Raw genomic sequence first — 13,124 nt, forward strand, 5'->3', positions numbered from 1 at the left:
AGTTATGGAGGGGGCGGGATCTGCAGGGAAGTGCGTCAGAGGAGGTGCAGGGAGAGTAGGGTGCTGTGGTCTGAGCTTGAGGGTGAAGCTGGCGGAGTAGGAGGATGGGCGGTGAGTGAGAGGGACCGGCGACGCTGGGCGGGGGTCGCATAGCCGTTGGGCGTTTCCAGCGGTTCAAGGGTCTCCTGCCAGTGCGCGGCTGCGGTGGGCGGGTCTGAGAGGCGAGGTTACGGTGGGGTTGTCCCTCGGCCCAGTGGCCTGGGGAGGGGCCTGGTCGGGTCCCTGGGGCCCCGGGCCGGGGTTAGCGCCAGGCTTCCCCGCCCCAGCTCCGACCGGCGTCCGCCTCCCTGTGCCCCACGGTGCGCCCCACGGGGTGACAGCGCCAGATGTCCGACTTGGGAGAACCGCCGCTCCCGAGGCCGGAACCTGTTAAGGTCATTTGAGAGAGTACCAGGCTGAAAGAGGGTTGATGAGAATAGAAACCTAAACCCAACTTAGAGAGCTGTCGTTAATTGCTGTAATTGCCCTGAGCTCTCTTGAGTCACTCCCCATCTTCCAAACTCTGCAACCCCAGTTTGCGAGCCTGTTTTCGTGCTGCTTTGTAAGGTGTTTGGTGCGGTCATGGAATACATTTGCAGTATTTGACTCAGCTGGTTACGCCTTGAGTCATTTTATTGCGGCCTTTTACTACTGCCATTGAGCTCGTGTCCACGCCTTGGGAGTGTTCATATTTTGTTTAATTCAAAGTTTTCTTTAAGGTTGAGGCGACAGCATTTAGTTTGCAGATGAGGAGGTTCAAAATTACAAGGAATGGGGAGAGTTGGTAGGAGGGGAGAATTTGGCAGTGTAAAGGAGCTTCGCTTAGCTTTACTGGATTAGGGGCAGATTGGCATCTAGCATTATGTGGTGTTGTGTTCTCTTCTGTGTGCCAGCAACAACTCTTAAAGTTCACAAATGTCTTGAACTCAGTCTCCCAGACTCTAAACCTTGTGTATGGGTTTCCCTCTTCAGAGTAAACTGGGAGGAGTGAACTTCCTCTCCTTCCTTTTCCTATGCCCTTTTCACACTCAGACCCGGAATTCTTCATGCTCTGCAGCTTGTATGAATATCCTGTCTGTAATTAAAATTCATGCATGGTACATTGCTGACTGCGGGCTTGTCTGTTGTTTGTATCTGTAATGTGTATGTCCTTTTCAGTGTTGTCTGTTTTAGTGTGCAGGTGATAGACTAGAGAACAAGACCTCTGTCTCCGTAGCATCCTGGGTATGTGAACCTTCAATAAGTACTTACATGATAATGACTTTTGTTTTGAACTTAACTAAAACCATGCTATTAAAAAAACGTAATGATTAGACGTTACTTTAAAGAGCCAAAGAATGGGGACTAACGGGTGACTAATTTCTTTCAAAATAATCTTTGTCCTTGATTGAGTCTAACTTTTCTTCAATTTTTATACAGAGCAGTCTGAATGCCAGAATGGATAACCGTTTTGCTACAGCATTTGTAATAGCTTGTGTGCTTAGCCTCATCTCCACCATCTACATGGCAGCCTCAATTGGCACAGACTTCTGGTATGAATATCGAAGTCCAGTTCAAGAAAATTCCAGTGATTTGAACAAAAGCATCTGGGTCAACTTCGCTAGTGATGAGGCAGATGAAAAGACTTACAATGATGTACTTTTTCGCTATAATGGCACAGTGGGACTGTGGAGACGGTGTATCACTGTACCCCAAAACGTAGAGTGGAATAACCAAGAAAGGACAGGTATTTCTCTTTCTAACTCTGTCTCCCTTACCTATTCAACAATAGACACAGTGATATGATGATGGCCCACTTACGTTTAAGCAGGTTTGTGAGTTCTTTCTCCCCTCAGAGAAATAAATCCTGCATGTCTCCTCTTTCCATAGCGCCTTCTCTCCCCTCTGTCTTCCGTGGCTTACTGTTGTGCTCATAAATATTGGCTGGATGAGTAACTGTCCTCCTTATCATGGAAGAGACATTTTAAATCTTTGTGCCTCTTTTCCTGTTCTTTAAAAGCCTTTTTAGTATGTCACATGTCATGAGGAAATAATTGGAAAAGTATGTTGAAAGATTTTAAGTACTTGGTAACTGGTAAAAGGGACTAGTATCCAAAATCAAGTCAACAAATATGAGTTGATAGTCCTTTCATGTGTTAACTGTGTTTTAGTAGATATTATCATTTGCTCTCTAAATCTGAGAGGATATAATTTGATCAACTCTACATTTAAATCTGTGCATATTTGAAGTTGTTTTACAACAATCTTGATAGAGTTTATAGGTCAAAAATGTGAGTACAGAAGAAAAAATAATAAATTATCTCTCAGGTTTATTTTGCAAGCATTCTTAACATTTAAAAATTTTAATTTCCAGTTATTAAAATGGAAACTTTAGAGCCCTTTGTAAGGAACAGCCTTCCATTTTGTTATTATTCGTGACTACTTCTCTCAGCTCACCAGGCTTGAGTTGCTATACATCAAAAGAATGGTAGTCGTGATTCAAATGGAAAAAAGAAAGTAGTTTGGAAGAGGGGAGAGTTGGTTAAAATTTATTGTAAGATGGTTAGGTCTATTTGTGCGAATACAGGAGTACTTAATATCTGAGTCTGAGCAACCATTTATCCTTCATTTAGCAACTATCTATTGTATGTCATGCTCCAGGGCCTACTAGCTTGGAACACATCAGGGAAAGTAAAAATAAAAATTCTTACCTCTGCGATAGCTACTTACATTCTAATAAAGGGTAACAGGCAATAAACATAACAGTATAAACAATACATAATTATATAGTATATTAGAAGATGACATGTTTTATGAAAAAAATACACCAAGATAGGAAATACAAATGATGTTGGTGGGCATAAGTTATGATATTCGGTAGTATAGGCAGAATAGGCTCCAACAAGAAATTACCAGTGGCATAAAGACTTGATATAGGTGAAGATGTTGGCCCAATAGGTAATTGTGGAGGCAGAGGGCATCATTTAGGTTGGAAGGAAGAACTACTGCAAAGGCCTTATGTTGGGAACCTGCCTAAAATAGTCAGTGGTCCAGCAAGGAAACCACTGGGCTGGAATGGAGGGAGAGTGGGATACTGTCAGAGACATGTGCACTCCGGGATTGGTAGTAGGACAACTCATGCAGCGTTCTCCAGGCATGATGAGGACTTCAGTTTTTACTCTCAATGTGATGGATCCATTCTGGGGAGTGGGGTTAAGCAGAGGTGAGCTGATCTGGTCACCTAGGCTGGTATGTTGAATACAGACAGGTGTCAGGCATTGGTGGAAGCCAGGAGACTGGTTAGGAAGCTTTTGCACTAACTCAGGTGAGAAATGAATGTGACTCAGACCATGGTGGTAGTACTGAGCAGTGGCCGGGTGTTCTAGATATATTTTGAAGGTAGAGCCTCTAGGACACAGGTGACAAACACAAGGCCCGTGGGCCAAATCCGGCCCCCCACCTTGTTTTATCTGGCCCGGCACTACCCAGCGGCAGCGCTGAGCCCTCACTTAACTGTCAAGAAGTAGTTACATTTATACAGTCCTAAAATTACATTCAGCCATTTGAAGACAACCGTGAGGCTGATGTGATCCCTGGTGAAAATGAGCTTGAGACCCTTGCTCTAGGATTTCTAAGATCAAAATTCCTATTTACATTGGTTTTTATCCCCTCCTCCTCTTTCCTATTTTCATTCATTTTACTGCTTCTACTCCCTGCCCCCCCCTTCTTGTGCCCATGTCCTAAGCCTGCCACTGAGAACCACTGGCACCTATTGGGCGTTGATTTTATATATCAGAACCAAAGACGTTGCTGTCTCCTCTGGGAACATCTTTCTATATCACTTTTTATTTAATTACTGAAAAGAAAGTTTTGTTAAGTGCTTATAATTAAAACAGCAAGCAGTCATTGTTATTCCTGTTCCAGAGTCATTTGATGTGGTTACAAGATGCATGAGTTTCACACTCAGTGAGCAGTTCATGGAGAAGTTTGTTGTTCCTGGAGATCAAAATGCTGGGATCGATCTTCTTCGGACTTGTGAGTACTTTGTTATCAGCAGGACAATAAGGGGAAAAATAGGAAATAATTTTGCTCTATTTTTTGAACTCTGATTTTGGAACAAGATGAGTTAGTACATTGTGTCAACTTGAAATACCATCTCTAACAGTATTGATCTGTTGATGAAATATTTGAGAAGTGAGAGACACACTTACCAAATTGCAAATATGGGATTAAAAGAGGCACAGTAACACATTGGATGACAAAATTCAGACCCTTCAAAACGTGTTACTAGTGAGTCCATTTAAAGAAGAAGTTTAACAGGGATATAATAAATTCCCATATTTGAGTTAAACACTTCAGTTACCTGAGTGCAAATAGGAATGTGTGAAAACGGTTGACTGCAAGCTCTATATGACCCAGCTGAATGTCAGGCCTGCCACAAGTGTTAATCCCGGCTTAAGTGGTAGTAACAAAAGTGTAGGTGTCAAAAATTAATGAAAACATTTTTAGGAACATTCTATTCCTTGAGGGTCAGGCTACCCAGGATGTACTGTCTTCAGATTTGGACCTAGTTTCCAATCTACAGAGACGTACTGGAGCTTTCCTGGAAGAGTGACCATATCATGAGATGAAACATTGACTTAATGGCAAGTATTCAATTTTGTGTTGCAAATACATAGGAAGAAGTTTATTTATACTAATAATTTGAAGGGAAGTTAGAGAAAAGACTTTTATGTAGTTCTAGAAGTAGAACTAGCATTAAAGGGTAGATTTGGTTTGGAGTTGATATTAATACATTGCTAATAATTAAAGTAATTAAAAAATGGAATGGGATGCTTTGTAAAGTCATTGACTTTCTTCCCATGTGGTTGAAGGAATTTATGATAATTAATACTGCCATTTATTGAGTGCCAAGTATATACCAGATCCTGTACTTCGTGCTTTATGTATCTTTCAACAGGTTTCTTATTACCATTCATTGACTTGTTATTCCTGCTGTAGATCCTATAAGGACTTGGATTTGTGTGTATGTAGAGCCAGAACGTTGTGCTTCAAGTACTGCCTGTACTGCTTCATAGGGATGCGGGGAGGATTGATACACGAAGTGTCTGTAGAGCAGAGCCTGGCACTAGTAAGCCCTGTCCTGCTGAGATCAGTAATTGTTAACTGTTAGTGTCCTTTTGCTTTTATCAGGACACAGTTAACATTCTTTTGAACAGTGTACTTTAGAAAAGAATCCTCAATATTCCTTTCTCACTTTTGAGAAGAGATCTAATTAGAATATGAAAGAAATTGCCATTGTGGAAAAAGTGTCTGGAATCATGGTAACAATTTTATTCCCTCTTTTTAAAAATCAGATCTTTGGCGTTGCCAGTTCCTGTTACCTTTTGTGAGTCTAGGTTTGATGTGCTTTGGGGCTTTGATTGGACTCTGTGCTTGTATCTGCCGAAGCTTGTACCCCACCATTGCCACGGGCATTCTCCATCTCCTTGCAGGTGGGTCTTGTCATCATACTTAACATTTTATCCCCCTTCTGTCTCCCTAGAGACCAAAGAGTTGTAATTCTTACATATCCGTATATTTCTGCCCTGTCACGTTGCCTGAAGAACACTTATGATCCTCTTACCTCCCTGTGTTTTGTTTTGTTTTCTAAATTTTCCTCCAAGGTCTGTGCACACTGGGCTCAGTGAGTTGTTACGTTGCTGGAATTGAACTCCTCCACCAGAGACTGAAGCTGCCTGAGAATGTGTCCGGGGAATTTGGATGGTCCTTCTGCCTGGCCTGCGTCTCAGCTCCCCTACAGTTCATGGCTTCTGCCCTCTTCATCTGGGCGGCTCACACCAACCGGAAAGAATACACTTTAATGAAGGCGTATCGTGTGGCGTGAGGGGGAGCCCGCAGCTTTCCAATTGCCATTTTTAGTCTTTTTTTTTTTAAGAGTAATACTTTCCCTTGTCACCCTTCCCAACTGTTTTAATTTAACTTTTTTTTTTTTTGGCTGATATTTTATCTTGAAAATCCACTTTATTTATTCACACAGTTTTAAAAAACACTAAAATTTATATCCACTACTTGGAGTGATTCCATATTTCAAACAAACTGATCTAGGGTCAGAGCCCAGACAGAAGGAGACAGGCGGGTACTCGGCACAAATGTGTTAAAGATAACCGGTAATGGGAAATTGGCCCAGAGCAGGGTCTGCTGCTGTCTGTTAGACTTTTCAGTAAAGTTATCAATTGTGTTCACTCAGCTGGAAATTTTATTTTTATTGGGAAACCTCATCATTTTCAACATTTTACTGTTATAGAAAGTGAGTCAGCCAGAAGTATTAGTATTGTTCTCAAAGACTTAAGGTACATAAAATAGGGAAATTACCTAAAATTCTTTTCCCTACATATTGTCATATAGTGTCACTGAGATGAAATATGGCAGCTGTTTACACCATATCTGTCTACAAGAAAGGAAGTGGAAAACATAGTATTTACTTGAAATTTTAACTTTGTAATAGCAGGAATTCCAGTTCAGCCAGACAAGAAGATTAACCTTATTTTATTTTATTTTTTAAACTCCCCTAAATAACTCAGTAGGATTTTTAGTACCACCAAACCATTTTGGATTTTTGTTCCTTCCCCCCTTAACACACCAGGCTTATTCAGAGTGCTTTCTTTTTAATAGTACACGGGGGTCACCGAGTAGAAAGCAGTTGTTGGAGACAACTGCTGTCTGTATTTCAGCTGAGTACCATAAAGAACGTCCCACCACAAAGACCCTCTGGAGTTAGGAAAACTACTACAGCCAGGCTGGTCATTAACTTCTAACTGTGGTCTTTATTTCTTGTGGTGAAATGATGTGCCTTTCCTTGCCTAAATCCCTTCCTGGTGTGTATCAACATTATTTAATGTCTTCTAATTCAGTCATTTTTTGATAAATGTCTATAAACATTGAGCTTTTAAAAAATTTATTTATTTATTTCATTACTGTAGCACTTGACAGATTTTTTAAAATGTAATTTAGTAATTTCTTACAATACACTAAATCTGTCTTTTTAAAAAAATAAAATAAAAAATGAGAAGAGACTCAGTTGATTTAAATTTTAATACCTTAGCATAAAAAAGTACAAGAATCTGAATGAGTATCTCTGTGGTTCTCCGTGGAAATGCACTGTTACTTTGTCAGCCTCTCTTTATGTCTAGTGTTTGGGTCTCTACTTTATCTTCCCAGAAATGTGGTAACCTCTTGCCCCCATTAGAAAATAAGAGACTCTTTATTGCTTATGTTTCAGAGTTTTGAGTTATGTTTTCAAAGTAGTTTTGTGATCTCTCTCATACTTAATGTGGCTGGTTTCTCTTGAATTCCCGTCATGGCTGTGGATATTTGTGTTCTACATTAAAGAAATAATCAAGTAAGCTTTGACTTCCAACAAAGCTAGTATTGCTCTGCAGCTGATTATTGCCTATGAAACGGCTGGCTACTCAGTTTTCTGTCTAACTCTTGAAGTTTCGTTGCCCTTCAGCACCTTCTGTGGAAGGTAGACAAGAGAAAAGCTAAACGAACAAACACAAAACACTCCTGGGAATGGCATTTTGAAATTATTGAACAGGGCAGTTTTGTATTGGGAATTATTTTAAACAGTGGTCCCTCCCTGCCTCTTATCCCTCCGGAGCTGCCTGTGACTGTAGCAGCAGTCTGTGGGAACTCAGTCAGAATTGCACTTCTGTCGTATAGCCTCACCGGTAGCATCCTTTCAGATGGAAAGCTGGCACCGTGAGCCCTGGTGCTCAATATGTGTTGTAGTCGGTATTTGAAGCACATTGCAGTGTAGCCAAGGTCGTCCTCTCCTGTGTAGACATTTTTCTTTGTGTCTGTGGTGTTTTATTTGATGTTAAAACTATAGTTTTTCAGCTGTCTCAATTCTAAAGAGGTAGAATCATATGAATTATTGATATTTAACCATTTTTAAACTAATACAAAAAATGAGTGGCAGGTAAAGTTCTATTAATCCTTTTTCATCTAATCTTTGAAAGTAACTCCCAAAGTAGAAAATGAATTTTCAGATTTTTCAGAACATGACCTTTATGGCAATGTAAGAAGCCTGTTTTAAAAAATCTTAATTTACGGTTCCTAACCTGAGTAAATGATATGAATATCTGCTATATCCTTTTTTGCAAAATACTCATTTCAAAATTTCTTAAAGATAGCCATAAAAACAGTAAAAGTTAACATACCATAAAAAAGTCATAATAATTCTGGAAGAATTTATTTGTGCAGTTAACTGTGCCTACTGTCTATGTCGTGATACACCAGAGTCTCAAGAATTTAATGTTAATGTGTAAAAGTTTTACCTGCTCTACGTATTAGTGTGTGTGAGTACTGGGGGGAGGATGGACTTTGTAAGTCACTTATAGGTGAACTGATGTAGTCACAGAAGTGAGAATGAGAAGGTCATGCAATAAATCAATTTAGAGTTTGATTGTTTTTCTATTCCAAAGATACTAAATTGTAGACTACCAGTTAAAGCTTATTATATAGACTCAGTTATCTTCAGTTGACTATAAAGTACATAGTGTGAGGGCATTTTAAAATTTAACCTTCATATTGGCTTTCATCAGAAATGAAAACAATCGGTTGAATTAAGTTGATTTCCCAGCTGCAACACTTGCTGAAGTTTCCCGCAGCTAAAGGAGCAGGTAATGGGTGCAATTCTGAAGATGCAAATTATTTCACAAGCTGGATGCAGCTTTGCCTGGCACAGATGGGTGGAGTCATTTGTCCTCCTTTCAGACCTGTACTCATTAGGAAATAATGATTCATACCCTGAAAAGAAAATTAAAACAAGGAAGAACATCTATAGATAGGAATTCTTTTGTCTGTTGCACGTAGGTATTCAACACAATGTTGTAATGAGATACATTTTTTCCCTGGGATCAAATGACATGGCAATGGCCTGCAAATTCATTATGTGACAATTCTAAATTGTAAGAAGAGTAAATTAGAATGATTATTTGCTATATAGAAGTTACCATAAGAGTTATTAAAATTCCTCTTCAGTGCTAAAATTTTTGTTAGCAAAATTAATACATTATTTGACATTAACATTGACATACTTTCAGCAAACTTGTATAAAGATCCCATCTATCTATATTTGCAGAGTTTATAAAAATATGAAATAAGAGAAAGATAATTTTCTTTGTTTCTACCTTTTAAAATATTTGAGTTTTTGGGTAATGCATCACCTTCCATCCTTTTTATTTAAGATTTTGTTTCATTTCTGAGAGAGAGGAAGGGAGGGAGAGAGACTTCCGTAAGTGCCTCCTGCACACACCCCAACTGGGGACTGAACCTGCAACCTAGGTATGTGCCCTGACCTGAATCCAACTGGTGACCTTTCACTTTGCTGGACAATGCCCAACCAAGTGAGCTATACCGGTCAGGGCTCATCTTTCACCTTCTGACTCAAATGTCTCAGAATGTGATCATGACCTTACCTCTCCTGCAGAGCTGTTCAGTCCCTCCCAGTTTTTTAGGCTTCTGTTCTTGGTTTTCTTCACTCAGCTTGTATTGTCATTGGTATGTTCACAGGGGGCTTTGATTCTTTTATTCCCATGTCTCTCTTGGCACCTTTCTTCACAGTCCTTAGCCTTGTCGTCCCAGTTTCCTTATTTTCAGTCTCAAGCTATCAAAGATGGCTGGCTGTTCAAAACTAAAAGTGATTCTGGGAAATAGATTATGCTATTTGACTTCAGCTGCTTAACAGTTTTAATCACCTCTGACTGTGGATTTATTATTCCTTGCCACACATTTTCCAAAAATCTCTAGTAGACTCTTACTCTTCCTTAAATTCCACTTTCTCTTTAATGAGGGAGTATTGGGATAAATTGTGCCAGTTTCTCCAAATCTCACTTGCTCCTCTCTACAAAAGAAGAAATGTATTATCTGATCGGAGAGATTGCTGGGATCATGGCATCCACAAAAAGCAACAAAGTGTGTGGTGGTTAAGTATTCAGCTCTGGAGACAGAATACTAAGTTTGCAGTCCCAGATCGGTCACTTAGCCTTCCCAAGCCCCACTCTTCCAACAGGAGAAATGCTCTCATACCTGCCCTACAGAGTTGTGATGAGGATTGTGCCAATTCATTAGCTTAAAGTAGCAACTCAAAAAAATGCTAGTTAAGACTGGCTGCATTAAGAGGGGATGAGGTTATCCAGCCTATGAAGCTGTAGTTCTCAGCCTGGGCTACACATTGGAATTGCCTGGAGAGTGTTAAACAAATACGTTTGCCCTAGAGATTCTGATTTAGTTGGTCTGGGCTGTGGCCAGGTCCCTGCAATTTTTTAACCTTTCTAAATGATGCCAGTGGGATAGCTATGTTTGAAAAATATGCTTGAGAAAAGTATGTTTAAAGCAAGAAATAGGATTCTTTTTCTACTAGTCAGATTGTTAGAAGGAGACAGTGGGCTCTGTCAAGTAAATAGACCTGGCACAGTGCCTGTTTTCTAGAAGCCATTTCCCTCCTGTTCTTCCAAAGCACGCCCTTCTGCAGATGACTGGCTGCTTGAGGCGGGCGCCAATTCACCACACTTGTCTGGAGATGTGTGTGAAGAGTCTGCCTGCAGGTCCAATACGCCCCCGTGGCTGGTCCGAAGATTCAGATTTGGCAGGAGGAAATAGGAAGCCTTGTTTTTTTTTTTTTGCTTCAATCCCAAATTACTTTAATTCAGTACTCTTCAGGAATTCTGTAGCTGGTGTGATGAGGCCTCCATAAAGAAAATGAAAACTTTGATCCCTGTCTGTTTATCAGTTCATTGCATCCTTACTGTTGGGTGGAACCAATAAGGACAGACACGTAAGTGATCGGCATTAACCTCTACCCAAGCCAGAAATGCTTGAGAACAGACTTACAAAATGAAGATAAAATAGTATGTGCCTTGGTAAGTTATTGTGAGGGTTAAATAAGAAGGTACGCAGATCCTGAAATATAAAAGCTCAATACATGTTTGGGATCAGAGGCTAACAGCACACGAGGAAGTGGCCTTTGCCTGGCCTGTGGGGTCAGGCTGTGGTGGCCATCGAGTAGCTGCATGCCTGCAGGGATTAAAGCTGGGCTGGTCTGAGTTGTTGGGGGGACTCTAGTTTCCTGCTAAGGTTCATTTCAAAACAGCTCAATTACACAGGCTTTTTAGCCAACCTTGCTAAAGGTTATGTTTTTATCCTTTTTCTCAAACAGGACTGCACAAGTGTGAGATTTTTAGTATTTTGATGATTTCACTAAGTATCAGTTGATGATTCAAGATTAACTGCATCAAAAATCTGTCTTTATCTTGTTTAAATTGGATTCAGGTCCACTGAGGGGATGGGAGGAATTTGGATTCCTGTGGCTTGTTCTCAGTCTACTGAAATCAACTACTACCACATACAATGCAATTTGACTTAGATTGTTAATTATTTAAAAATTATAGTTGACATACAATATATTAGCTTCAGGTGTATAACAGAGAGATTCAACATTTATATGCCTTACAATGTGATCACTGTGATAAGTCTAGTAACCATCTGTCACCATGCAAAATTATTAAAATGTTAGTGACTGTATTCCCTGTGCTGTATCCTCATGACTAGTTTATTTTATAACTGGAAGTTTATATCTCTAATTCCCCTTCATCTTTTTCACCCACTTATCCCCTGACAACTGTCAGTGTGTTCTCTGTGCCTGTGAGTCTGGGGCGGCGGATTTCAGGCACACCATAAGTTCAATCCCTGGGCATTATTCATGAGCACTTACAATAAGTTGCACAGAGGCATCTTCTTGTTGCCCTGAACTTAAAAGAGGATTCAAAGATATGAAAGATAAGAAACTATCTTAAAAAATTCCAGAGAGAGTTCAAACATTGGGGTTATAACTACTTCCAAGACTCATTTAGAGGTGGCTGAACCCATTTTTGCCTTTTATTGTTTATGCCATTACATTTGTCCTTGCTTTTTCTCCCTTAGCCCGTCTCCACTCAGCCCCCACCTCCCCATCCTCAGGCAATCCGTATGTCATTGTCCGTGTCCATGGGTCATACATGCTCATATATGTCCTTTGGCTCATCCCTTCACCTTCTTTCATCCAGTCCTCCTAACTCCCCAACATCTATCAATCTGTTTTGTGCATCTGTGCTTCTGTTTCTATTTTGGTCATTAGTTTATTCATTAGATTCCACATATAAGTGTGATCATATGGTATTTGTCTTTCTTTGACTGGCTTATTTCACTTAGCATAATATTCTCCAAGTCCTTCCATGCTGTCACATGGAAGGTAAGTTTCTTTTTCTTTCTTTCTTTCTTTTTTTTTTTACTGTTGCAGAGTATTCCATTCTGTAAAGGTACCACAGCTTTTTTATCCACTCATTTACTGATGGGCACTTAACACTGTTCCAGATCTTGCCTATTGTAATTCATGATCCTATGAACATAGGGGTGCATCTATTTTATTGTGTTGGTGTTTTGGGATTCTTAGAATATATTCCCAGAAGTAGAATTGCTGGGTCAAAAGGGAGTTCCATTTTTAATTTTTTGAGGATAGTCCATACTGTTTTCCACAGTGACTGAGCCAGTCTGCATTCCCACTAAAGGTGAACTAGGGTTCTCTTTTCTCTACATCCTTGCCAACACTTGTTTGTTGACGTATTGATGGTAACCATTCTGACAGCTGTGAGGTGGTATTTCACAGTGGTTTTAATTTGCATTTCTCTGATGGTAAGTGACGTTGAGCATTTTTTCATATGTCTGTTGGCCATCTGTATGACCTCTTTGGAGAAGTGTCTATCTATTCAGATCCTTCACCCACTTTTAAAAAATTAAATTGTTTTTTATACTGGTGTTAAATTGTATTAGTTCTTTGTATATTTTGGAGATTATACCCTTATAAGATGTACATATTATTGGTGAATATGGTCTCCCATACCATACTCCCAGTGGTTCCTTTTTAATTTTGCTGGTGGTTTCTTTAGCTGTGTGAGCTTTTTAATTTGATGTAGTCCTATGTGTTTATTTTTCCCATTGTTTCCCTTGCCCTACCCCTAGGAGATGTATTGGCAAAAATATTGCTATATGGAGATATCTGACAT

At 39.8% G+C, this 13,124-nt stretch overlaps 1 protein-coding gene across 4 annotated transcripts; it reads left to right on the top strand.

Moving 5' to 3' along the window:
• On the top strand, positions 1 to 7,094 carry CLDND1 (claudin domain containing 1). Of its 4 annotated transcripts, none has more exons than XM_024578133.4 (6): positions 29 to 111; positions 1,213 to 1,263; positions 1,459 to 1,765; positions 3,943 to 4,053; positions 5,376 to 5,513; positions 5,685 to 7,094. In XM_024578133.4, exons 3-6 carry the CDS (start codon positions 1,477 to 1,479, stop codon positions 5,903 to 5,905), a joined length of 759 nt encoding a protein of 252 aa, XP_024433901.1. In that variant the 5' UTR covers positions 29 to 111; positions 1,213 to 1,263; positions 1,459 to 1,476; the 3' UTR covers positions 5,906 to 7,094. The 4 variants fall into 4 exon arrangements, with proteins under 4 accessions (XP_045041907.1, XP_024433901.1, XP_071076717.1 ...); XM_071220616.1 differs by having other exon boundaries at positions 44 to 111; positions 1,220 to 1,263; XM_071220617.1 differs by having other exon boundaries at positions 72 to 111; positions 1,198 to 1,263.
• Positions 7,095 to 13,124: the final 6,030 nt, after the last annotated feature.

Source organism: Desmodus rotundus, chromosome 2, assembly GCF_022682495.2.
Source record: "Desmodus rotundus isolate HL8 chromosome 2, HLdesRot8A.1, whole genome shotgun sequence".
Lineage (NCBI taxonomy): Eukaryota > Metazoa > Chordata > Mammalia > Chiroptera > Phyllostomidae > Desmodus > Desmodus rotundus.

Coding starts and splice junctions, on each gene's coding strand:
- CLDND1 (XM_071220616.1), top strand. Junction 1,766..3,942: donor GAATAACCAAGAAAGGACAG/GTATTTCTCTTT, acceptor TTCCTGTTCCAG/AGTCATTTGATGTGGTTACA. Junction 4,054..5,375: donor GATCGATCTTCTTCGGACTT/GTGAGTACTTTG, acceptor TTTAAAAATCAG/ATCTTTGGCGTTGCCAGTTC.